Source organism: Colletotrichum tamarilloi (genome assembly GCF_030869305.1).
Source record: "Colletotrichum tamarilloi strain Tom-12 chromosome Unknown Scaffold_12.1, whole genome shotgun sequence".
NCBI classification, from domain to species: domain Eukaryota; kingdom Fungi; phylum Ascomycota; class Sordariomycetes; order Glomerellales; family Glomerellaceae; genus Colletotrichum; species Colletotrichum tamarilloi.
Genome location: NW_026849395.1, coordinates 397,592 through 421,093, shown reverse-complemented (window position 1 = coordinate 421,093; position 23,502 = coordinate 397,592). Strand labels below are relative to the sequence as shown.

General features: G+C 54.0%; 7 protein-coding genes across 7 annotated transcripts; 5 read left to right on the top strand and 2 right to left on the bottom strand.

The window, feature by feature from the left end:
- Positions 1 to 3,176: 3,176 nt before the first annotated feature.
- CTAM01_04947 (universal stress protein family) lies at positions 3,177 to 5,414 on the top strand (the record flags this gene model as incomplete). The annotated part of the gene is made up of 3 exons (XM_060520977.1): positions 3,177 to 4,272; positions 4,321 to 5,185; positions 5,243 to 5,414. 3 exons carry the CDS (start codon positions 3,177 to 3,179, stop codon positions 5,412 to 5,414), a joined length of 2,133 nt encoding a protein of 710 aa, XP_060384346.1.
- A 2,673-nt stretch (positions 5,415 to 8,087) lies between these two features.
- Positions 8,088 to 10,339, top strand: CTAM01_04946 (uncharacterized protein; the record flags this gene model as incomplete). The annotated part of the gene is made up of 4 exons (XM_060520976.1): positions 8,088 to 8,246; positions 8,290 to 8,989; positions 9,075 to 9,522; positions 9,580 to 10,339. The coding sequence occupies 4 exons, from the start codon at positions 8,088 to 8,090 to the stop codon at positions 10,337 to 10,339; spliced, it is 2,067 nt and encodes a 688-aa protein (XP_060384345.1).
- Positions 10,340 to 12,261: 1,922 nt separating this feature from the next.
- CTAM01_04945 (UbiD family decarboxylase) lies at positions 12,262 to 13,824 on the bottom strand (the record flags this gene model as incomplete). The annotated part of the gene is made up of 3 exons (XM_060520975.1): positions 12,262 to 12,703; positions 12,768 to 13,506; positions 13,584 to 13,824. The coding sequence occupies 3 exons, from the start codon at positions 13,822 to 13,824 to the stop codon at positions 12,262 to 12,264; spliced, it is 1,422 nt and encodes a 473-aa protein (XP_060384344.1).
- Positions 13,825 to 14,899: 1,075 nt separating this feature from the next.
- On the top strand, positions 14,900 to 15,541 carry CTAM01_04944 (uncharacterized protein; the record flags this gene model as incomplete). Its single annotated transcript, XM_060520974.1, has 1 exon — positions 14,900 to 15,541. One exon carries the CDS (start codon positions 14,900 to 14,902, stop codon positions 15,539 to 15,541), a length of 642 nt encoding a protein of 213 aa, XP_060384343.1.
- A 2,127-nt stretch (positions 15,542 to 17,668) lies between these two features.
- CTAM01_04943 (golgi apparatus membrane protein TVP18) lies at positions 17,669 to 18,456 on the top strand (the record flags this gene model as incomplete). Its single annotated transcript, XM_060520973.1, has 4 exons — positions 17,669 to 17,705; positions 17,786 to 17,801; positions 17,999 to 18,094; positions 18,156 to 18,456. 4 exons carry the CDS (start codon positions 17,669 to 17,671, stop codon positions 18,454 to 18,456), a joined length of 450 nt encoding a protein of 149 aa, XP_060384342.1.
- A 2,406-nt stretch (positions 18,457 to 20,862) lies between these two features.
- CTAM01_04942 (uncharacterized protein) lies at positions 20,863 to 21,537 on the top strand (the record flags this gene model as incomplete). Its single annotated transcript, XM_060520972.1, has 1 exon — positions 20,863 to 21,537. The coding sequence occupies one exon, from the start codon at positions 20,863 to 20,865 to the stop codon at positions 21,535 to 21,537; it is 675 nt and encodes a 224-aa protein (XP_060384341.1).
- Positions 21,538 to 21,923: 386 nt separating this feature from the next.
- Positions 21,924 to 22,205, bottom strand: CTAM01_04941 (uncharacterized protein; the record flags this gene model as incomplete). Its single annotated transcript, XM_060520971.1, has 1 exon — positions 21,924 to 22,205. A coding segment is annotated over one exon (282 nt), but the record flags the coding sequence as incomplete, so codon positions are not given.
- Between the last annotated feature and the right edge of the window lie 1,297 nt (positions 22,206 to 23,502).

Here is a 23,502-nt window from a genome sequence, read left to right as displayed (position 1 = left end):
GCACATTGCCGACGGCATCATCCCCGGCTCATAGCCCAGTCTCCAGACCCTCTACTGTACCAATCCTAAGTTGTGACGAGAGTGCCACATCTCCTATTGAAACTCTCCCAGGAAGCCACGCTACCCTTGCGGAAAAGACTGAGAATGGCTCCGGCGAGAATCCAGGCAAGCATCAAGAGGCCTCTCGCTATCGCAACCACCGCGTTGCGAAATGACGCCCGGCATGGTCAAACGGCAGACGTAGACTGCAACACAGCCTCAATGTGGTGTAGAAAGTTCACTATGTTGTTCGCAGAGGTCTAATGCATCACTGTGCCCCAAAGGATAAAAGGCGGGGTCTCAACGAGGCGATGATAACCAGAGTAACAAAAGGCGTCTGCAACTCTCCGTAGCCCGAAGAGATTCCCGTATTCGATTTGGACTGCGGCCAAGCCACGATACCGTCGTGCCGGCGCCCAGGAGCATTTTCAAAATGGCTTTTCACGTGATGGACAGGTGACGTCTTGTCTTACTGTCTCTTCTCTCTTTTCTTCCTAGAAACCCCCGGGCGGTGCTCTGGTCATTGCCTACTGCCCGTACCGTACTGGCTGGCCTACCTTTCCGGGGCGGGCGGCTGAAAGAGTCTTGGGAGTGGTGTTCTAAGGCAATCGGCGCCGTCCACGGTGAACAAATCACCTGCCAAGAAGACGGCCGGTCTTGGCGGTAAGACGCCGGCGTCGTCATCATGGCACCGTCGGAAGCACTGTGCGGCGAAGCGTCTTGCGTCCTCCCCGCCGCTCGGTAGATGTGAGTGGAGGCTGAAGTATACCTTTGTGGGGTGATACGGAGCGCGAAACGCAGGACGGGTTGGACGGGGACGATGGCGGAGGCCGCGGGACGTAAGTGTTTCCTACGGGGTTGTGCTTGTGGACGAATAACCACCGAAAACAAATATTTGTAGTGGGGGGGCGGGCAGGGAATGCGTCATTCACTTTCAAGTCAGTTTTCTATCGTTTGATCTGAGTGCTACACAGTTGAGTGTTTAGCAACCCAAATCTTTGAACAGAGGGGCACAGAACGCTTTCTTTTCAGGACAGTTACTCGCTGTCAATCATTTGACCATTTTTCTCATTTAGATACCATACGATAAATCAGCTCTGAAACCAGCCCTGTCGATCTCGTTCGAACATCGAGAGATGAGTGAGTGTTTCTCAGATCTTCCTCAGATGTTTGTTTACCCATTCTTTTTTTATTCTTTCTGGTTTCAAAGCACAGTGGTCCTCGGGTACGTACACCTACCTGTTTGAGACGGTTGAGTGGGCACAGAGCATATGTACTCTTTGGATGGTTTGCATACTTGGGGATGGAGTGTCGTGCATCAAATCAGCAGACAAACGTCGGAGAAGGGAGGGCGCTGGGGGCGGCGTAAGCAGAGTTGGAGGTGACATCCCATCTTTCGATTGAGTTTTCGTGGGGCAGCAGCCCAATGGCTCTCGGACGATTCATCGGAATAAGAATGCACTGGATACAGAAAGGGCACCACGACATGGCACCAATTACTTTTCCAGGTTGTATAAGTGAAGTGGGATGAGATGGGGTACCTCACCGGGTTTCCTGAGTGGGCAGGTACCAGTGGTACCAAGATGGGTGATGACGAAGCACCCACGGCACGCAGATGGAGAATGAGAAAGGTTGAGCAAGTAAGAAGCTGTCTCTCTCGGTCTCTCTGCAGCACTAGGGCGCTACGAAATGGGTGATCTTCTTCAGACTCTGGGGAAATGAGTTTGGGCGCAAGAGAGCAGAGGAATACTGCCCAAATGGGGTTGGCTGGGCTGGATAAGGTGCCCATGGCTCCATTGCCAATCTCATCCCATGTTCAGAGAGTCTTTGCCACAGCAATTGACCCCATGTCAAGTGGTAAACTCCCTTGGACAGGAGAGTCAAAGGACAGGCGATATGTTCATCAAGAACGTAACAAAAACGACGAATTTGGATCGGATGACTGCATTGCTCAGGCCCTGTCTGCACCACCACTTTAAGCTCGGTGCATGTCAATCTATCGATCCGTACAGAGTACTACAGACACAGTCACGGGCCAAGGTCACAAAGGCAATGAAAGGAAAGGCTACGCACTACAGACTAACACTCCGTACACAGAAAACGAGTGAGGGCGCCGTCAATAGTCAACTGGTGTCAAAGATGTCGACGCTAAAAGACGGAGCACCTACCCCTCCTCGATCCCTTCCCACCATCCACGTTATCCACGTTCCCCCCCCCTTTGACCCCTTCTGATCCTCCACCGTCCCATTTCCACAACCATCTCTCTCAAGTCCCGTCTCTCAGAACCTAGAGGTGCCTCCGGTGCCTGCCACCCGCAAAACCCAATCCCCACCTTTTCTTCTCTTACCTTACCTCAGGTTTACGGAGTACTTCGTACTGGTTCGTTCCCAGCCCGCGCTTGTGTTGCCGCTGCCACTGCCACTGCCACCGGGGAACTTTGGGCTGGACTGGGGCTACCGTAGTAAGGTAACCTTGGCTAAAGTAGTACGGGAGGTAAAGAAGAGACTAGGAACCACCTTACCTTACTTTCCACCCTTTCTGAGGATACCTTACACAGTACCTTACCCTGCCATTCACTCACTCCACTACCACCAATCGTGTGTCGTGCGCTACCTTACCCTCAGGTTCCTTCAACTCCTTGTTGTTTCTCTCCTACCTTACCTTACCGCACCGCACCCTTTTTTTTAACCCTTCTCTTCTCCGCCTCCCCCTACCACCGCAACTAACTATTCCTCCTTCATCTGGTCTTGGCAGTTCGACTCGTGCTTCATAAGCTAATTTAGGCCTCCACACACAGCGCACCTTCCTCACTTTTGGTCTGGTCCCCAACGGAGCCATGATCTAAGGAGCCTCCGCCGACCTCCATATCCCAACTGCCCCTACACAATGCTGTTTCTGCCATCCAACTTGCACCGCCAACGTCAACATCGCAAGATCATCCCCCGTTAGATTTACCACAACCACGTATATCCGAACCGAACCAGACCCCCGTGTTCGATTTTACATCAACAAAATCATCACTATCCTCAAGCGAACGAGCTATCACCGCTCTTGTACCACAAAAGCGACGGTCGTAAAGTCCTGAACGAGGCTCCTTCCCCGCCAAGAGCGCAATCCCACTTTCGACCCCATTCAAGATGTCGCACCAACCCATGAGCATGGAAGCCATGCTCGACGAGGAGAGAAGAGATGTTCTGGCCTTGCTCGAGGGTACCGCTGCAAGATCCAACTGGAACACGGGCTCGCCCGTCTCTGCACGCTCGCCATCGCCCTACACAACGCCTCGCTCGCCCGTACGAAGTATGCTGGATATCGGCGCCGATGGAGGTTCCAAGAGCCCACGACTCGGAAATGCCGTACCGGTGCGCAGCATGTTGGATATCAGCGGCCCTCCGGCTCCCGTTCGGAGCATGCTCGAGATCAACACCTCGGCTCCAAAGCAGGCTGCCAGTGCCGGCCCCAGTTCTCCAGTCGAATCTCGCGCACCTCACCCGAGGACCTTTTCCGATTCACACTCCCAAAAGCCCAGCTTTGGCCCGCGCGCCCCAATCAATCGAATGGATCCGACACTGGACTACCAATTCTCTGATATTTCTACCAACAATATCGGAACTGCTATGCCGAAGCGCAACACACAGGGAAAGGCGCTGGGCGTGAAGAAGCCGGGCGGCGGTGCCATGGTCGACGTCATGCGCGGCAACGAAATCCCCGGCATTATCCTTCCCGGCGACAGAGCCCGCCACGGCTCTATTGCTAGCAATCCCGTCATGGGTGGGAGAAGCTCGAGCAGAGGTCAAGGCAGCAAATCCAAGTCTCCTCATGGCAGACTGAGCATGCGCTCCCGCTCGCCCAATGTCAGTGGTCGGCTCCAGCAGATCCCTGGAACTGCCATTCTTGATGACGGCCGGGTGGTGGACATCTCAACCGCCTACCGCAAGCTGTCGGATGCCAATTTGGCATTCTCAGGCGGAGGCCTGTCTGGGCTGGCCGGACGCAAAAAGTCAAGCGCAGACGATGCCGGACTTGGACGTCTTACCAAGGACTACCTCAGCCCTGATGGAGAGGAGCTGGAAGACAGCAGCGACGATGACGCGCACAGTTCTTCTGATGAAGAGAACGAGAGAGGACGTAAGATGTCGCCTCGAGATGAAGAGAGCAATGCAAAGTCCGGCAGCTCAACCGACAAAGGTGACCGCAAGACGCTCAGTCTACTTGCCGCGGCTGAGGAAGAGCGTAAGTAACTCATGCTCGTGGTAAATTCAGGTGCTAACAAATTTGCAGGCCTGGCAGTCAGTTCCAAGCAACCTCAATACAAATACAAGTCATTGTTAGACGAACCTTCCATCACACTCACCAAGCCAGGCGGCGAGAAGTCAAAATCCAAAGCAGGCATCCGCCCGACCACGGCGTTCGACAACGAGCCAGGCTCGGGAATGGCGTCCGCTGTGAACTCGGACGATGAGGAAGAGCTCAACGACATCAAGCGCGCGCAGAGACTTGCCTTCTCACGTACAGAAACCCTCAACAACCCCGAGTTTTCACGAACTCTACGCATCATCATGCGCGGCGAGTTTGATCAAATCCAGAAGTCGGCCGAAGAGGAGCATCATAGGTTGAGAAAATACCTGGTGGCAACCGATCTCAGCGAGGAGTCGACACACGCCCTGGAATGGACGATCGGCACCGTTCTGCGAGACGGCGATACTCTCATCTGTATCTACTGCGTCGATGAAGAGACTGGTATCTACTCGACCGAGGGAATCATGGTCCCCGACGAGCGTGCCGCGCATCAGGAACAAGCAGCTGCTATCAACGCCATGTCCAGCGCCAAGTCACCGCCGCCAAACATGACCAGCGCCCCGCCTTTCCCTCACCTTCCGCGAGCCTCGGCCTTGAACAATAGCGACTCTTCTTCGCCGGCACCGTCCAGTAGGGAGCGCGGCCGCGCTGAGGAGGAACGTCGTCGTGCGGTTAACGACATTCAGGAGAGGGTTGAGCGGCTGTTGCGAAGGACTCGACTTCAAGTGCGAGTGATTGTCGAGGTCATTCACTGCAAGAATCCAAAGCATCTCATTACCGAGGTGATTGATATTGTCAGCCCTACGTTGGTAATCCTGGGAAGCAGAGGCCGTAGCGCTCTCAAGGGGTTAGCTATCCACCCCATTCAACTCCACTGTTTAAAAACCTGCTAACTATTGAATAGTGTGATTCTTGGCTCGTTCTCCAACTATCTTGTCACCAAGAGCTCGGTGCCTGTCATGGTAGCGCGAAAGCGCCTTCGCAACAAGAGCAAGTACAAGAGAGGCCCTCTCAAGCAGGTCAACGACCTGAACAACCCGGGAACCAAGAGCCTCGCCAACGCCAAGGTTGACTAGAAGGATCCCGCGCCGAGGCGTAGGCTGTCAGGACTGTGGAATCGCTTCAGCGCGAGGCGAGCGTCGTGGACTGAGGAGAGGGAGGAGGTAGAGCCGACGGAGCAGGTGGAGCAGGCGGATCGGCGCAAGAGCGCTTGATGAGCAACACAATTTCCTTTTCATCATGTTCGTACAAGCCTTCCATTTTGGACAGGCCTGAGACACATATCCCGGGCACTTTGTGGGAGAAAGCTTGCCGATTGGGGATGGGACGAAGAGAGCGAACGTGGTTCAGGCTAGATACGAACCACGCGAGGCGTCTCACTCGTTTCTTATTTCCTGAGGGGATTTGATGATTAATCATGTCATAAAAAGCGGTCTAGCAGCAGACACAACAACCAACAGGGCTGAATTCATACTCCATTCTACAATTTCAAGTCCGTCCATGGTCTATGGTTCAGTCCTATCAAGAGACGTCGCGACAGAACGTGAACAAGTCGGTGGCGTTCAGCAATGAGAACCCCGGTGATATCCGGGCCGACGTGATTGTGCATGGACGACGGTGGATAAATGCAAGAAAGGGAGCAGATGAGTTATGCCAGTCCGAAATACCTTTTCTGACACGGGTAAACGAACGTTTGTCATGGTCAAGAAGGAGTCACTCTTGAGTAGAATAGAGTCGTCGTTGTCGTCTGTAAGAAGGGGGGGGGGGGGTCCCGCCCGGCGACGGTTGATTCGGTGACGGGACTGAGAGAGTGGGGCACTGGTGCGGGGTGATAAGATAGTGAAAGTGGCTGATTGGGGCCAACTCAGTTGCGTTTTTTCTGGGTCCTCTTGTTCAACTGGGCCAGTCCCGTGTAAACCTGAGATTGCCTGCCCGGCATCGATGGTACGTACGCAATTGTGCAATTGTACCCTGTAGGAACGGGGGGTTACCGGTAGGTTGAGTGTGGGTTGTCATTTGAGGTTCGTTCTGATAGAGCGTGGGCTAGCAATGCGAGAAGCCTACTGTTCTCTGTGGTCACTGGTGTACTGCGTAGCTTCGCTCTGGGTAGGGGTTTTCGTGCCTTGATCCATCATGATATGGCTGTGTACGTACATCTTATGTGTGGACATGCGCCGATTGGTACCTCTCAACTTCACGACTTCATACAATGCCTACCTAGTGTGCCAGTTCTTAGGCTGGCCCCTCCCTTGGGGACGCGAGTCTTGGGTTCCCTTGCCTACACTACCCGCGTCTTGTTGGCGTCGCCGTCGAATCGGATGCTCCCGAGGCCTTGTCGGTGAGTCACTTTGATTGGATCGCGCAACTCTTTTGGAAACGTCAAGAGACGGGACTCGGGAGAGGTTTGTTTGTTTACGTTCCAAAGTGGAAAGACAGCCTGAAAGTCAGTGGGAAAAGCAGGACCCCGCCTTCCCATTCTCGTGCTCGACATTGGGTGACGGGGTCCCGTGACCAGGGATGCAACCACTTAAACGTCCGAGGGGCAGACACGCTTGTTTCCTAAAACACGAACGACGCGGGTTGAGCTGGGGGGCGCATGGGTGCTTTGGGGACAGGGGGAGAGGTCAGAAAGGGAGATACGGTTTAGGAAGAGGAGGAGGATGGTGTTGAGATGTGTTTCCGGCTGCTCATTAACTGTACCTTATTGCTCTATGGCTCTTGTGCAAGTGGAAGGACGGCAAACTGCGAGGGCACGGGAGAGCGCAGAGCGAACAGAGCAGGAGGGTACGTACTCGCGCAGGTCAATGTTCGGTGTAGGGGCCCCTCTCCAGCCCCTCCCACCCAATCCAGGGCCTGAAATCCGGCCGCTCCCTTGACAGGATTCGATCTGTGATTGGACGACGGCCTCGAACCTGGCAAGTGGGGACTTGAGCTCCCCAACCTCTCGATTTCAACTCGTTCGAAAGACGACGCAAGGTGGTTCGGGGTGGGCATTGGGGGGTCCAGGAAGGTGCTGCTGGGGTTCCTGCTGCATTAGAAAAGACGAAGAGAGGAACGGGAAGGCACCGTAACCCCCTCCGCTCCCCTCCCATTCCCCTTCCCTCTCGAGGAATTGGATGCTGCTGCTGTTGCTGCTTGAGCTTCTCCATCTACTTGCTGCATCTCTCCCGCTTCTTCTTACCTTTTAACAAACCTCCACTGCCGCCACTCTCAATCAGGTCACCTGCTACTTCTTTCTACCCACTTTCCGCCCAACCCTGACCTATCCCGTCTTGTCCTGTCTCTTGTCTCCTGTCTTAGAAGACAGAGAGAGAGATACCGGTAGATACAGGCGATCCTGCGAGGCGCTTGGCCTGTCACCGTTACTTTACCTACCTTACCTTACCTTAGATCCATACTCAAATTCAACCTTTCTTCATCCATACTCTTACCTCTCTACTCTTATCGCACCCGCGCATATCATTCCCGATCGAGTTCAGTTTCACATTGGGCTGGCCTACCTTATAACTTACTTGCCCTGATCGGTTACATCAATCCGAGGCACTTCTTACATTCCCCTTGCTCTCAACTCTTTGCCTTATACATCCCACTTCCCCCCCTCCTGCATTGCGCTCCCGCCATACGTCAAGTGAGCCAACAAGGTACTTCTCTGCGCCGTACTAGCCGTCGACCTGCAGAAGAAGTCCATCTCTGTCGCAACACCGAGGCGACCGCGGTGAAGGGTGTGCGCCCAACCTATTCTGACCCTCATGCTTTCCATGCCGTCGCTGGTCACCGTCAACAACAACGTTTCCCTGCTGAGCATTACAATCGCTCCAAGCACATACGTAGCAACGCTGACCTTGTCCTTTGTCTTCGTCTACCTATACATCGTTCAGATCTCGTGGAAACCGACACTGCTACCAAACGTCAGCTATTTTAAGCGCACAAGTCGAACCACCAAAACCGCAGAAGCCGCAGTCGAGGCGCCTTCCCTCCCACCACCACCCACTTACAAGGCCTTACCCGCACCACCCGCCCCCGAGGCCAGCGGCGCACTCGTCCGTCGCAGCAACCGCCACTCTTCCCAACATTACCAGCACGAATATGATGATGGCTACGAAACATTCGACGACGTTCGATCCTCTCGATCATTTAGACGCCTCCTTGGGCGACTTCGAGCCGACGACCCCGCCACCGGGCAGGAGGGGTCCCCAGGGCGTGAACTTGTTCGGGCACCCGTCGCATCACTCGAGCTTCCGGTCAGACGACGCGGAGAGCGACCTGGGCCCGGACCCCGAAAACTCAGTCTCCGTCGGTGGTTACAGTCCTCCGGCTTGGCGCCGCCTCGGAAACGGGAGTCGCGACAGCGGCTTCTGGCGGCGGAGTGATGACCTGCTAGGCGCATTCTCTCCCCAGCTCCACGGACACCACCAAGGCTTTGGCGGATTCAAGTCGAGAGAGTCAAGCCCCGAGTACGATAGCGATGGCGACGAGGGCGAGTCGGTGCTGCGCAGAGCTATGCGCACAAGGTTGCCGACGGGGAGCATGAGCCCCGATAAGGCCCGGTCGCCCAGCCCCGAGCCCAAGATGGAGGATAGGACGATCAAGTTGGAGGATATTCCGTGGAAAGAAACAAGCCCTTCAGAGGGAACATTGAATCAAGACAATTGTATGGCCCCGTACCTGAAGCCCATTCCTCTTCATCATGTGTGTACGACTGCTTTGGGAGGGTATCAGGCTGACCTCGCCGATAGATATCAGGTTCGCGTTGCGCGCAGAAGTACAGCAGCGTACGGAACCTATCGAAGCCCTAGTTCATTTCTTCCGCTCAAAATGGCGATTCTTGACTCACTCGTGGTCTTCCACGATCCTGTCCATCCTCGTCGCCGTGCTCGCCATAACGGCGACACGTAACCTCTTCCAGCCCGCTGCGCAACAGCCGGTGCCCGACCTCGTCAAGGTCGCAGGTATCGCGCGGTCTTTTGAACCGCTCATTTACTTTTCCGAGAATGGCGCATCCCAGGTCGGCGATCTGCAAGCGACCGGCGTCGCTGTCTGGGACCTCGGCGAGAGCGTGCGCTCCAGCAACATGACTTCTGCGCCAATCATTGTTAAGGAGCTGGATGATCTCAGTGAGAGCTTAAAGACTCTGGCTGTTGAGCTGACCAAATTCTTTGCGAACGTTGATGGCGACATTGATGGGTAAGTTCCACCATGTGTTCTCACTCATGAAGCATTGCATTCTAAAATCGAGTACAGTATTCTCATAGTCATGGACTGGGCGCGCAGAGAACTCTCTCAAGTCCAACACCTCCCCTCATCGCCCTTCACTGCCGCCTTTGACAACATCCACAACCTCCTCTCTGAAGCAGGCGTTCTCGAAGACGGCTTCGGTAGCCCGACTCGCCTTGGATCTCTATCGAGATACATATTTGGCATGTCCAACCCGCAGCGGACGCGCCTCACTCTTCAGCGCACATTCAACGAGTTCCTCACGGTCCTCGAGGATGCCATCAACTCGGAGCTCCAGCATTCCCTTGCCCTGTTTGCGCTCTTCGAGGCCATCGACCACCAATTCCTCAATCTCGCGCGCACAGTTGTCCGTGAGGCATCCGCGCAGGACGACCTGCACGCAGACTCGTTGTCGTCACTCTGGACGCGCATCTTAGGCGCCAACGCCGCCGAGGTGGCCAAATACGAGCGCAACCGCCTTCTGCTACAGAACGTGAGGGAGAAGACAGTACGGAACAAGAGCATCCTAGTCGAGCACAACGGCAAGCTCATGGCCCTCAAAGCCAATCTCGAAAACCTGCGACGCAAGCTAGTCAGCCCGCTCGTTAGGTCTGTCAACTCGAGCACCCTGACGCTCGAGGACCAGATCCGCGGGCTGGAGGACGTCGGCGGCTACCTCGAGGGTGTCCGGACGCGGCAGAAGGGCAAGTTGATGGAGATGCTGTACGGGAGCGTCGGCAATAGTCGGCGGCTCATTGAGGAGCGGACGTATGGCCGTACAGCATGAGTTGACGCAACTGGGATTTAGAGAAAAATCATTTGGGTCCTGGATTCATCGTCTCCTTGTTGGACATTTGCCCTTGTATACTGCATCATGACGTATTCGGACACTTAGAGGAAACCCCACCCGGACGGCGTTTCTTGCTGAACTGGGGATAGACTTTTGCCATCGAAGCGAGTGGAGGAGACAAACGATGTCCCTCGCGCATTTTCACATTGGAGTTGAGGATGGAGGAATATGGGGAATCGTCTACTGCATGGGTACTTATTCCCGGAGCACGTACATTTGGGGTTCATAAGCTGACAGATGTCAGTTGGCGTACAGTAGCGACTCGCCTTCTCAAAGTATGGGGGCAGCATGTGCTTCACAACCGCCTCGCACGGAAGACACGGAGGGAGGAACTTTTTTCGGTGATGGACTTGGATTATGGGCAAGGGCGTTTTCGGGAGTTAGTAACCTGTAGGACCAACCGCATGTAAAGACTCTGGGAAAGGGCGTCTTTGGGATTTGAAGGTTTCGTTGAAGTGTAGGTAGCGGAAATGTGAATGAACGCGTATACTTCATCAAGATATTTGTGCGTAGATCATGTCCTATTGTGTAATTTGGGAGGAAGCTTATGATATAAAAGGCGGAGGCATCGGTTGTATGTCTAAGTCGACAACAGGAGCAGTCACATAGTCTGTCATGATGATTGATGTACTTTCTTGGTATCAGGGGTGTCAGCTATGTTTACTCCTTCATCTTGAGTATGCTTATACATCTCAAGACTTGTAAAGTCCGACCTGTCCAACTGTCGCATCGGGTAGACTTTGGTAGTGGATTATTGTATAGTGAATACTATAACAGACAGTGCCGATGAGTATAAGCAGCAGGCTTCAGATGTTGTCTTGTGTCTTCCGTGAGCGAGACTTACCTTCCTAGGTAGAGGGTCAAGATCCTCGCTGCCGCTGCCAGCTCCCGCTTGCCGCAATGGTCGCGAAGAAGCACACGGCCCAGTCTTACATAACCTTCGTTTCCAACTCCTCCAGGTTGACGATGGGATTATTCGTTGTGCCTGGGTGGGGTTTTCACACAGAGTGGCTGGCTGGCTAGGCGCGTGTGAGGTGTGTGCTTGAGCCAGGGGATCTGTAGATGACGATGACTAGTAGAGTATATATTTCCTGGCTTCGCCTCTCTTACTAGGTCTGACGACCAGATCCGTAGCTTTTTCGCGTCCTTTGTTGATGAATATCATCTCAGGGCCCGAAATAGCTTCGTTGTAGGGAAATGGGATGCTCATTCATTGAAAATGCTATCGCTGGTCTGCGGTTTGTAGTATTAGGTCAATGGACTCGATTCTGCTCATGTGTCAGTTTTATTGTTCTCGTATTGCGGGTTGAATACGGCGAGGGAAAGGGAAGGGAACTTAAAACGTAGATTGTCGTCCTTGAGGGCTCTGGGAGACGCTGAAATTTGAGAGCTGCTTGCAGTGCGTGTCTGCTGAGCATACGTGATATGTCGCAGAGACATCATGTGGCAACCAATTCTAGGTGTAGTAGATGTACACATCAAGACACCACACCCGTTTCAGTCGTTTTTTTAAACGCCAACGGGGTTACCACCTCCGTCTGTTCGCTACCTTTCTAGGTAGTTGGGTGTTCTATCCTCTTTGTAGCTCGCGGATTTGGAAATCCTGCGAGTGAACCCCAAGTCTTTCTCTCTACTTGTTTACGGGCCATGTCGTGAAAAACTATAACGTTCTAGCTGATAGTTGGATCGTAGGGTATATAAGCTGTCAGCATTGGGGGATAGTGAAGGAAGCCGTTGGAAACATTTCTTCGTACATGGTCTAAAGGATATCGTGGAAACACAGTAAGAAGCCCCCCCTTTATCATGTAATCCCAGCATCGCAGCCCATCTATAACCAAACTCCCCCATTCCCAATCCCCTCAAAAGCCCTCAATCTGCGTCCCGATCCCCTTCTCCTTAGCGAGCTGAATCATATGCATCCCAACCGACAAATCCATGAGCCCCAGACCGACACTCTTATAAATCACCGTCCCGTCCTTGAGCCACCTCACCAGCGCGTCCTCCTTCTTGCGCTTGTCTGCCGACCTCTGGCTCGAGCTGCGGCGCAGCATGCTCGGCCCTTTGCTGCTACCACTACCGCCGCTGCCAGACGTCTTTGTCGAGTCTTTGCTGATGGACGACCGTGGCTCCGATAAAGACGCGCCGTCGGATCCCGAGAAGGCGGACTTGATGGACGGCGTGCCGGAAAAGTCGAGCTTTTCGAGCTCCGAGGCCGCGATGCTCGCTGCGTCGCTATCGGCTGGGGCGGAGGCTGCGTCTTCTTCGTCTTGCATCCGGCGGAGCATAATTAGTTCTCCGAGTCTGTGTAAACAATCAGCTTCCTGGTTCCTAAAAACCTCGAGTCCAAAGGGGCAAGTGAACTCACTCAACAAGTTGCGTAGGCTGTAACCCAGCCGAGATGATCTCCCCAGCCTCCTTCAACGCTCCGTCCAGCGTGTCCACGACAATCACCCCGCCCTCGGGCGCATGCTTGTGAAAATGCCAATGCGGCTTCTCGTGCTTGGTAGCCTGCAACAGCAACCCCTCAGGCAGCTCCCTCATCGCGGGCGTGTAACTCCCAATCGCCGCAATCAGCCTTCCCTTCCTCCGTCCCTCGTGGCTCGTCAGCACCTCGGCCTCAAACAACTCCTCCGTCGACGGCGTACAGCAGTACACCACATCCGCATCACGAATCTGCTCCCTCAACAACCTCTTGAACTCGCCGTACCCGGGAGTCAAAATCCCAAACGTCGTCTCGGACCAGCCCTCGCGCTCTTTGATGTGCGGCAGCACGCGGTAGAACTGCTTCATGAAGTCGCGGGCGTCGTCGGAGAAGCGGCGGTTGATGACGTTGACGTGCTTGATGGTCGTGCCGCGGACCAAGAGGGCGAGGCGGACGTGCCAGTAGGCTTGGAGGCCTGTGCCAAAGACGGTGATTGTCTTCACGGTGGTGCGGCGGGCGAGGAGGCAGGTTGAGGAGAGGGCGGTGCGGAAGGCGGTTAGGGTCTTTGCGTGGAGGAAGCCGATGGGTTCGCCGGTGGGGGAGAGGAGGGTTACGGCGCCTGTGGGTTGGATGGAGGGTTTTGAGGGGTCTTGGGATGCTTTGCTGGAGCTGAGGGTTACGACTATAGGGAGTTTGTTAGTGATTTGAGAATTGTGAGCGGATGATGGAGGGCGGGGTGGGGAAGGTTGAGAGGATTACCTTTGCAACCCATGCCTTGGGGACCTACGGAGGGCATGTACAATGTTGTCGCGCCTGTCTTGAGGTTCTCTGTTGAGACGCGCTCCGGTTGGTGATATGTGCCATCCTCAATGTTGTGCGTGTTGGTCGAGTACTCGTGGAGAGCGGTCGAGATGACCTTTCTGAACCCGTCAAACTCGTCGGCCGTCAGATCGGTCAAGATCTTTTTGATCTGGTCGTCTGTGAGGACCGTCAAGACCATGGCGATGCTGTGAGATGTATATGAAAGGAATCTTGTTGCTCAGGCTTATTGTAGGCTGTTTGTAGTGAAATTTCTAGTCTTGCCCCTCATCAACTCTCGATGAGATGAGATGTTACTTGTGGGAGACAATTTGAACTTGTCCGAAGCGGGGTTCTTTATTCGTGTACTTCGTACACACTTTTGGCTGACTCGGGCTTATGGGGAGCTAACGCCGTGCTTATATCGGGATCTGGCAAAAACCCCGGGGGACGGGCTTGTAAACAGAAAGATTGTCGATTTCTCATCTACATTTTCCACCGGCTCATCCGCGCCAAGAATCTAGCATGGCTGCGCCGTTGGCGTGCCCCTCGATGTGCGAATTCTGTAGTATGATGTAATTGTCGATACCAGGTCTAGGCTCGTCTATGTGGTGCTTACTGACACAAGCCGTTCATCTCCACATGTGCGCCTCCGTGGGCTGTGGGCACACGTTTCTCCGTGCTGCTTGCTCTCGTAACTTTCTGATGTATCATGTTCCCAATGGAGCTATCCTTGAGTGAAAAAGAATGGGAAAAGTGAAAGGCTTGGCGACAGATTATACGAGGGAATTGGGGCGGGTTGAGCCATCAAATCTCGGCTTGGCACCCGAAAGCGAAGCGGGCTTAGCGGGTTGGCTGGGCCGGCGTTCCGGCGTTCTAGGGTTGCGGTGCACCGGGCTTTCGGCCTCGAATGGAGTGGTCAGGCTTCACCGGCTTCGGGTCCGATTGGGACCCTGTCGACTCCGGATGTGCATGAAGTGAGCCGGAGGTGTCAATGCCACGAGGTCTTGTTTTGACGGGAGGCGGTGGCGGATACGGCCCTTCGGCGGTCTACAAAGATCGGCAAAGAAACAAATCCCCTCCCAAGTTCGTCCCAAGGGCTGACTGGCTGCCTGATGTCTGCCTGCTTAGCTTGAAATGTGATGTCAGAGGATTATACCCAAGCGGGCAGGAATGTCAGACACGTAGATGCAAATAAGAACGCACATCCAAGAACAGAAATAATCTGGCAGGAACAACATTGTGTTCAAAACACCATCTACAGGGTAACAATCAAAATGTCACGGTGCTCTTTCGTCTTCGTCACGGCCAAAAACGCAGACATCAAACTCATCAACCGTTTCCTCCTCACCATCCGGGACTGGGAGTACGGCGAAGATGACACCTGGGACTGCTTCACCCTCGTCACCTCGAAGACGAAACCCCTCCCGCTAGACGCAGAATCCACAAAGCCACCACTGCAAGAGTTGCCTCTAAATGAATGGGAAGGCAGCTCCCTCGAAGAAGTCGAAGCCGCAGTTCTCGCAAGGGGCAAAGAGGAGGACTCGGCGTATGGCAAGCAGCAAGGGCCCAACAACTTAAGCCTCTTCCTCGTGCTCGACGACAAGAGCGTCGAGGACCGGACCGTGATCCTGTGCCAGCGGGCCATTGACTGGGACGCGGAGCCGCTGACGTACCCAGAAGGGTTCAACAAGTTCCGGACGCCGTGGACATCGGCTTACCTGGACTGGTGCAACCTCGACATCTCGAATATCGGGTGGTCCGAGATGTGTGACTGGGAGGACGCCGACGAGGGAAAGAATGAGAGGGACGGGGTGTGGTGGACGTATGGGAATCACGTTGAGGAGCTTACCTCTGAGGAGAATAGGAAGAAGCGGGATGCTGTGATTAAGGAGCTGGAGGGGCTTGGGCAAGCGTGATGAATAGCTGGACTAGGGAATCATGAGTCGCCATCGTGCTGTTCTCGCTCCTAGCTGTGTGAGCACACGGTGAGTTTACAAATGTTTAGGAAGGCAATCCCATTCTCGAGAGTTCAAAATCAACCAATTCCAGGCACCTGAGTAATGAACGAATCAGGAGCCGGCAATGGGGATGTGAGCCGCCCCAGCCGGAGCCCGAGGGAGGCTTTGATAGAGTCCACGTAGGCTCGCCGCTCATGTCGCCCCATCTCTCTGCCACTCCACGACGCGTGTACGGCGTCCATCGTATTCGCAGAAATCTCATTGCGACTAAGCAGAGAAAAATAGCTGCCTGAACAGCTTAAACTGGTAGAAAGCGCATCAAAGGGGTAGTGGAGGTGGTGGCATCGGATAAATGGTAGAAGAAAACCATTGTTTGAGGCCCTGAGGGTTCAATACGCTTTGATTACCGTAACTTACAGTCTGCAAAATCATTAAACTCTCCTCGTATTACCATCAACTATCGCGAAGAAAATACCTCAACCACAAGAATCGAAGTCTAGGCGGTATTAGAAAGTGTCACGATAAGTCGAAACAAGAAGTCGACCCAACCCGCCAACGTCGTCTTAAGCAAATCCCCATTCCCAAATATAACCACCCAGCCAAAACCGAACAAAACAAAAACGGGGTTGCTACTCAAGAGGTACGGAGCACGGGTGTCGGATGAGCACACAGACAAACCCTTTGGAGTAGTGGCACCCGGTAGATCGGCCGTGCATTTTCAGGTCCCTCCTCCTCCTGTGCCCCCCGGGCCCGGAAAGTGTCAGGACGTTGTTTCATAAACCTCTTACACTCTATCCCATCTTTTTCTTCTACCTCTCCCCCTTCTCTCCTGGAGCGACCAGTGACATTTCTTCCTCACTGGTTCCACCACAGGGTCATAGCCTGGCGAGAGGCACCCTTCTCTTTGCGCGCATCAGAAAGTGAGGAACAACGCTGTTGGCCTGTTTCTGCTGGTCTTCTTTGAGGGTTGAACAGGAACAGCAGCACAGATTCAGAAAACCGGGCACGGGACACTAGAGAGCACAAGACATACATTTGCTGAAGATACAAGACGAAGAAAAGGGATAATAGCCTCAGTAGCAGCCAAACACGGCTCTCGAGCCTGACCATCTCGTGTTGCCTTGTAAACGAGAACCTTATCAAGAGTGGCAGGCTGCACGATCAAAAACAGGCACCTCATCTGACTGTACATTCAACTGCAAGAGAACAGTATCCCTACGCAAAAAGGCCCCTGTTCTCGCCTTCAACCACCTCGCAGACAGGGAGAGCAAGATAGGGAAAGGGAAACCAATCACAATACCTGTCCCCCGTCTCGTCCCTGACCGTTGGGAATCTCGAATCCGTCAAATACTTCTCTTGTCTCAATCCAGCTGTTGAGAACCTGAGCATATGTTTAAAAGAGAGAGTGGTACCAAAAAAGACCCCTTCCCGCAGACAAGAAACAAAAAGAACCCTGTTTTCTCCCTCTGCTCGCCCGCGCGCCTGCGACCCCTGGAAACTTGGAAAGTTCGCGCCAAAAGATCTCACGCCCCAAGGTCCCAAGGAAGCCGCAGCACCACCAACCAGCACACCCAGCCAGGCCCCAACCCACACCGCAGCAGCTGTACACCAAATCTGACTGGTCCAAACGGGGGCGCCCCAGGGACCTGCCACCTACCAGCAACCACCTACTGCGTACTCCGTACCTACCGCAGCCCGCTGGGCCAAGTCCAAGCCTCAAATTCGGCAAAAGAGGCTACGTACGACGCTTCCTCTTCTCTTGGCCGCGCCGCCCCGGGGAAAGCTGACAACAACACTTCACTTAACCTCACCTCACCCAACCACTCCACCTTCAAACCTCGAATTCCAACAAAACAGCAGTCCAGAAAGCTCGATTCTCACCAGACAACGAGCCAACACCCACATCAAAAGAGACAATCAACTCACCGATCCTACCACAATCCGATCTCCCTTTGCTCCCGTGCTGTCGATCCCATCTCCGTGAGCTGGAATTCGGACCATCTCCACAATAGCTCAGAAAGTCCACGTACGCCAACCTAAAAAGAAAAACGTTACCACCGCAAACCACATCACACTACCGCCAAGATGACGCTCAAGGAGGAATTCGCGACCAGAAACTTCAGTATGTCTACCTTCCCAATGGCTTTGCGCGGCTGGCGCTGTCTTCCTCATTTTGAACTTGATGCTAACCTGTCACTACAGGCATTTACGGCCAATGGTAAGAGCTTCCCTGCTCAGCCCATCATCCCTCGCTCCCTCGCGCAATGCCCCCCTTCGATTGCCTGTCCGCGGGGACACGATCCGAGATGAATACTCCCCGCGGCAGGCTGCGATTCCGGAAAACCTCTCCAGGAGAGCTTGTTTCGGCGCAATACACTTTGGGAGGCATAATGGCTGACTCGAGAATCAATGCAGGCTCGGCGTCTTGTCGATGATCTTGTGCTTAGCACTGGGCATCGCCAACATCTTCACCATCCATCTCCTTCTCATCATCTTCTGCGCGCTCGCCTTGTAAGACTACCTGCGCTCCCTCCGCTCTGAGCCGGAGCTCCGTTCTAACGTAAACCTCTAGGGCCTCTGCGCTGGTGATCCTCTTCATTGAGGTCCCTCTGTTGCTCCGAATCTGCCCTACCTCGGCCACGTTCGATGGCTTCATCCGCAAGATCTCGACCAACTACATGCGCGCCGGAGCCTATGCCGGCATGGCTGTCATTCAGTTCCTCAGCACCATCATCGTTACCAGCAGTCTGATCGCCGCTGGTGTGTTCCTGTCGCTGACGGCCATCTGCTACCTTCTCGCCGCCGTCAAGGGCCAGGCCTTTGTCGGCAGCAAGACGCTTGGTGGCCAGGGTGTTGCCCAGATGATTGTCTAGGAGAAGAATCAGCAATTAGAATGTCGGGGCAACGAGATGCCCAAATCAGCAGCTCCGGACGAAGGAGCGCCGGCGCCTGTAACGACAGCTGAACAAGTATAGGCAACATTAGTGATATCCAGTGCCTGGAAGCACGAACAAAATGGGGGGACGAAAGGGTTGTGGAGTGTATACAATTGCGAGTATCGAGGCTCCGTGATAGGCCACTTGGCGCGTGAAGCGCAATGGGTCATGAGAGGTTGCAGAGGGCAACGCGGAGACTGGTGTGTTTTGATATGCAACGACCGGCATATTCGGAAAGGAAACTCGGCGTCCCGGGACAAGCTCAGGCTTTGCGTGTACGACTTCGGATTGCGCTTTTGGTTCTTAGAAGCTCCGGAGGTTATGATAGCTTTCTTCATTGCACTGGATTTTCTGTTTCGGAGCTTTCTTGAAACTTTTGATGGTTCGCTCTCGTGCGCATTGAGCAGAGTCGAGTCGTCCGACTGCCTCCATGCACGTGTACCGCTCCAGATCGGAGTACGGCAGAAGAGGATCGGCATCAAGCTTGCCAGCTCACAGCTTACAAGTGATGTTGCGCAAGCTTCCTAGCATTGTTCTTGTTCAGTCGCTATAGCTTGAACCACAGCTAGCTTGCGAAGCGAGTCAACGGTGAGGATCGAAAGAAAATGGCACTAGTGGTGCCGGTGGCGGGAGGAGGGGGAGCCAGCCAGGTAATAGCTCGCAGGCCTCGGAGCTAAGGTGAGCAGCCAAAAAGCTACTTCTCATGCAGAGGGACATCACGCACATTATGAAGCGTAACCGTGAAACCATGACCGCCGTTTGGGGGTTTGACCCAATTGGACGAGCTAGATAGTTCATGATGGAGGCTTGGAGCGGGAGGGGGGCATGGCCGGAATCTGCCCCTCATGTTTCTAGTCGCGAACTACCTAGTGTGAGTGAATACTCAAGTTTTTTTTTTTTCCTTCTTCTTGCTTCTGAACGTATCCTGTGAAACCCCGGATATTGACGTATGCCTCGTCATTTTTTTTTCCCTGCGCGGGGAGTGTAACATGATGAACGGTTAGCTTTGTGGATACCTGCCGTGCTACCGAGTACAGACGATGGCGTTCGGTTGATGGGAGATAGCAGCATCCATCCGTACGACGCCAAGAAGTGAAAGAGCTGGCGTAATTGGCAATTAGGTTATGGCAAAGAGTGTTTGTCAAAAGTCGAGCGCATTTATATCATCACCCATCGCATTACTGGCAATGAACCTGGTCCTAAGTTCAATGGGTAGAGACCAAGAAGTTGAGGACGGCAACGCACTACATGGCGTCATCCAGCAGCAGCGCCGTGGGAAGACGGAGCTGCTAAAAAAGCCGTGGTCCAGCTCTGGACGAAACGAACGGCACAGTGAAGATGCAAGAAAGGTGAACGGAGCTTCTGGCCCTGATCGACCGTGACGATGTATTTCCCCGTTTTCCTCCCCACAAGGGTCCTGCGAGATGAAGGAAGGGTTTGCTTATCCAGAAGAACCTCAGTCGCAAAGCTGGCACAAGGAGTAGGATTTTCCCGGCCGGGCCAGCTCAACTTTTTTTCGAATCTTCGAAGAAACCTCGGGAATCACCTTTGCTTGTAGCTTGTTTTGAGACGATCGGTTTCCCGGTCCCGCCTCTCGCCCAGGGCGTTCCAGCAACTGTCATCATCCGAAGAAAGCCAGCCAGGTGCTGGAGCATTTTCCAGGGACACTCGTGGATCGATCGTCAAACAATGGGGCTCTTCCCGTCTCCAGTTGACGGTTAATAATGACAGTGCATTGCTGGATAACGGAGCCGTCTACGCTGGTTCCAATTCTCTGTGACAGTCTGACGGAAGGACCTCCACTTGGGATGTCGTCAATTGAAAGACATCCGTAATTCTGACGGAAAAGGGAGCGTTCTGGCCGTCTGAAAAAAAGAGCCGGGCTGAGCGCGGACGGTGGGAGGGAGCCAAGACCGTGACAGCGGCCGTCAGAGGCCGTCGGAGACAGCGTCCGACACAAGCCAGCTCTTAATGTTTAAGCGATTGTAGGAGAGGCATTTGTTCATGGCCCGAGGACCAAGGCAATTGAGAAATGCCGCCCCGAGAAAATCCCTCGAGCATGCCCGCATGCGCTCCGGCGCCCGTCCAGATGCTTCCGAGTTGCCAGAGATGGAAGCCCGAGAGGCGGTGCCGTTTAGATCCAAGTGATGCTCCTGGACAAGCGCCCGCAGTCACAGTCCGAGAAGCCGGAAAATCCAATTAAATGGATCATGTCTCTAGTTGTTGCGGTGAGAGATGAGTACGTATTCCAGAGAATAACAGTGTGGTGCAATACAGGGTAAGCTAGTATATGAACCACAGACTGAACAGAGAGACTGTGAGAGAGTATTGCGAGGGATCACGATGGTCCATTGGCAGGGTTGTCTAAAACGGCTCCCTCTCTTGGGCATGTGTTTGTGTGGGAAATGTTGTATCGAGATCCAAACGGACGAGGCACCGTCGTCTGGCCAGCTGCAGGCCGGTGCCCTTTCCATGCAGAGCTTGCAGCATCTCGTGGTCTGGGAGGTGGGGCTGGTCTTGGGAGACAATGACACTGGACTCTCGGGGGAGGGAAGAGGTCAAAGGCTTTTAGGGCGAGTCGAGGCGCACTGTAGACTTGTTGTGTTGGTAGCCAAAGACGCAATATGGTCCGGTAAGGTCCAGGTATCTCGCTGGGCCTCTCTTCCCGGTTCACGCATCCGGTTGCTGGCAAAGGTACTTGACGAAATCGAGAAGGTACCTGCTCTCGGGACCGCCCATGCCCCGGGTCTGGCCCGCCTGAGGCTGGACGCCTGGGGGGTCGGTGGCCATGGTCAGCGGGTGACTTTTCGAACTTTTCTCAGTGGACAGTTTCGATTGGGGCGCAGGCGGGCTCGACCTTGGACCAGACGACGCCCTGTGGAGATGCCGTCCACTATGGGCGAGAGCCACGGTGGGTATCCTGGGACCGGCTGCCCTGCCCGCCGCTGGATGAGTCCAGGGTCGACTTGTCAAGAGGACGGGAAGCTGGCCATGTCTTTGTTGCCTCTGGACGTTTGAGCAGCCAGGGGAAGCAATGTTGTTGATTTTTGATGTGTGTGTGTGTGTGTGGTCCCAGGTCGTACAGAGAGTGACTCTGAAATTAGAACGTGGTGAAGAAGAATGCAAGGTGGCCGGATGTGCGTGAACGTTGCGCCAAGTCGTGTCTGTTGGAAGACTGGAACGAAGGAACCCCCCGTGTCCCAGATGGACATTCCCAGTGCGCAGGTGACTCGGGACGAGATGGGTTTCGCGTTGCTGATTCTAGATTTCGACGCTGACGCGAGCACACACAAATGGGAAGCAGAGCACGTTTGATCTGGTCGAGGCGTTGGCAGGTGACGGCCGAGGGAATCCACAGTCACAGTGCCCTTTTTTTGTGTTTCCCCCTTCCCCGTCTTTTGGTGCTATTTGTAGTTGAGTGCTTCGGAATCCTTGGAAGCGGGTTTGCGGACGGCCGGCGAATTTGGCGAGTCGCTGAATCTCAACCAGGTCTGTAGACTGGTTTGAACGCAATTGGTGCTGTCCTGTGCTGGGATCTTCACACTCAATTGAGCCTCTGACGCCTCTCTCAGAGTGGCAGCTGCAATAAGAGTAGACGTGGATCTGGGTTGGAAGGACACTTGGTTCGATCGATCGATTGGGGGTGGGATGATGGAGAGTTTCCTGGTCAACTTTCTTCCCGATGGCCCTGGAGCAGTCGGTTGAAGTGTTCCTGTCTGAAAGTAACAGCAAACAAAGCGAGTCAACAGAAAAGAACAACTCACCTCTTGCTCATATCAGCTAGCTGCTTCCTGGACGCGATGTTGCTTTGTCTGGTCCGTAAGGTAGGTAGGTAATAGCTTGCCGTTCGTATCGTTGAGAGGAAGGTCGTCCCCTGACGTTGAAGACGAGAAAAGGTACCTTGCTGGATGAGAGGTATCGTAGGTATTCGTACATTTCGTACAAGTACACGACCTCGTGGGGAGGTAAGAAAAAAGACTTCGACTTTGATTATTGCAACTTACACTACAATTCGAGGTGAGCACCTCAGTCTCCAGCGCATGCCGTATGATGCATTAGTGGGCAAATGGCGGGGTACTGTGGATTCCCCAAAAACAGATCATTCAGTACTGTGCCAATACGAGAGGAGACTTACTGTATGACAGCAAGCCCTCAAACCTGCAGCTTTCAATGCAAAGAGTGCCACCAAAGTGCGCATCGCCGGCACAGCGTCAACTCGATGGCCAGGTACTCGAGGTACTCGTGTACATGTTCTTCTGCTTTTCTCGCTGGACCGGCATCGAGCATCCCTGCTTTTGTGCCATGGAATACGTCGCTCGTGACTGGCTGAGAGAGGGCAGCAGCACCGTCACCGAACCAGCTGGTTTCGTCAAGCCAGAATATAAAAGCTCGAGGGTCAAGGTGACTTTTCTCCTGCTTGCTGCCCCCCCCTGGATTTGCTCGTCATATCATCTGTTCAATGTGTGTACTCAGCATACAAATCAACTCTCTCACCATCTTCCATTTGCCCTTCACCTCGCGAGCGTTACGATAACACCAATTCCACACAGCATCACGGAATAGCCCAGCTCTTTAGGATCTCACTCCCACCACCTCAATTCACCTTATCTCTTATCTCTCACCTTTAGCTGTAAGTGGACTCCGTCCTGCCAGACCGCACTCGTCATTGTTGGTTTCCCACCGGACTTCCCTCCCTCCCTCTCCCGCACCATACGGCAATCAACAACCCTTCCCCCGGTTTGCTGAGCTTGGTTTACTGCTACTACTCCGTACTGGTATCCCTACTCCTCCGCCCACACAACCCTCCTCTTCCTCCTCCAAGTGGTCGTCCAATGCTTTGCTGCACATTGTCAGCACACCACCACCAAAACCATAACCATCGCCCTGCTTGATGCAGGTGTTGGGAAAGGACAGGGCAGGCAGGCCCACCTTGCGCTTTTTCAGCCGGGGCGGACTCAGCTATCACCATCTTTCGGTGTGTGC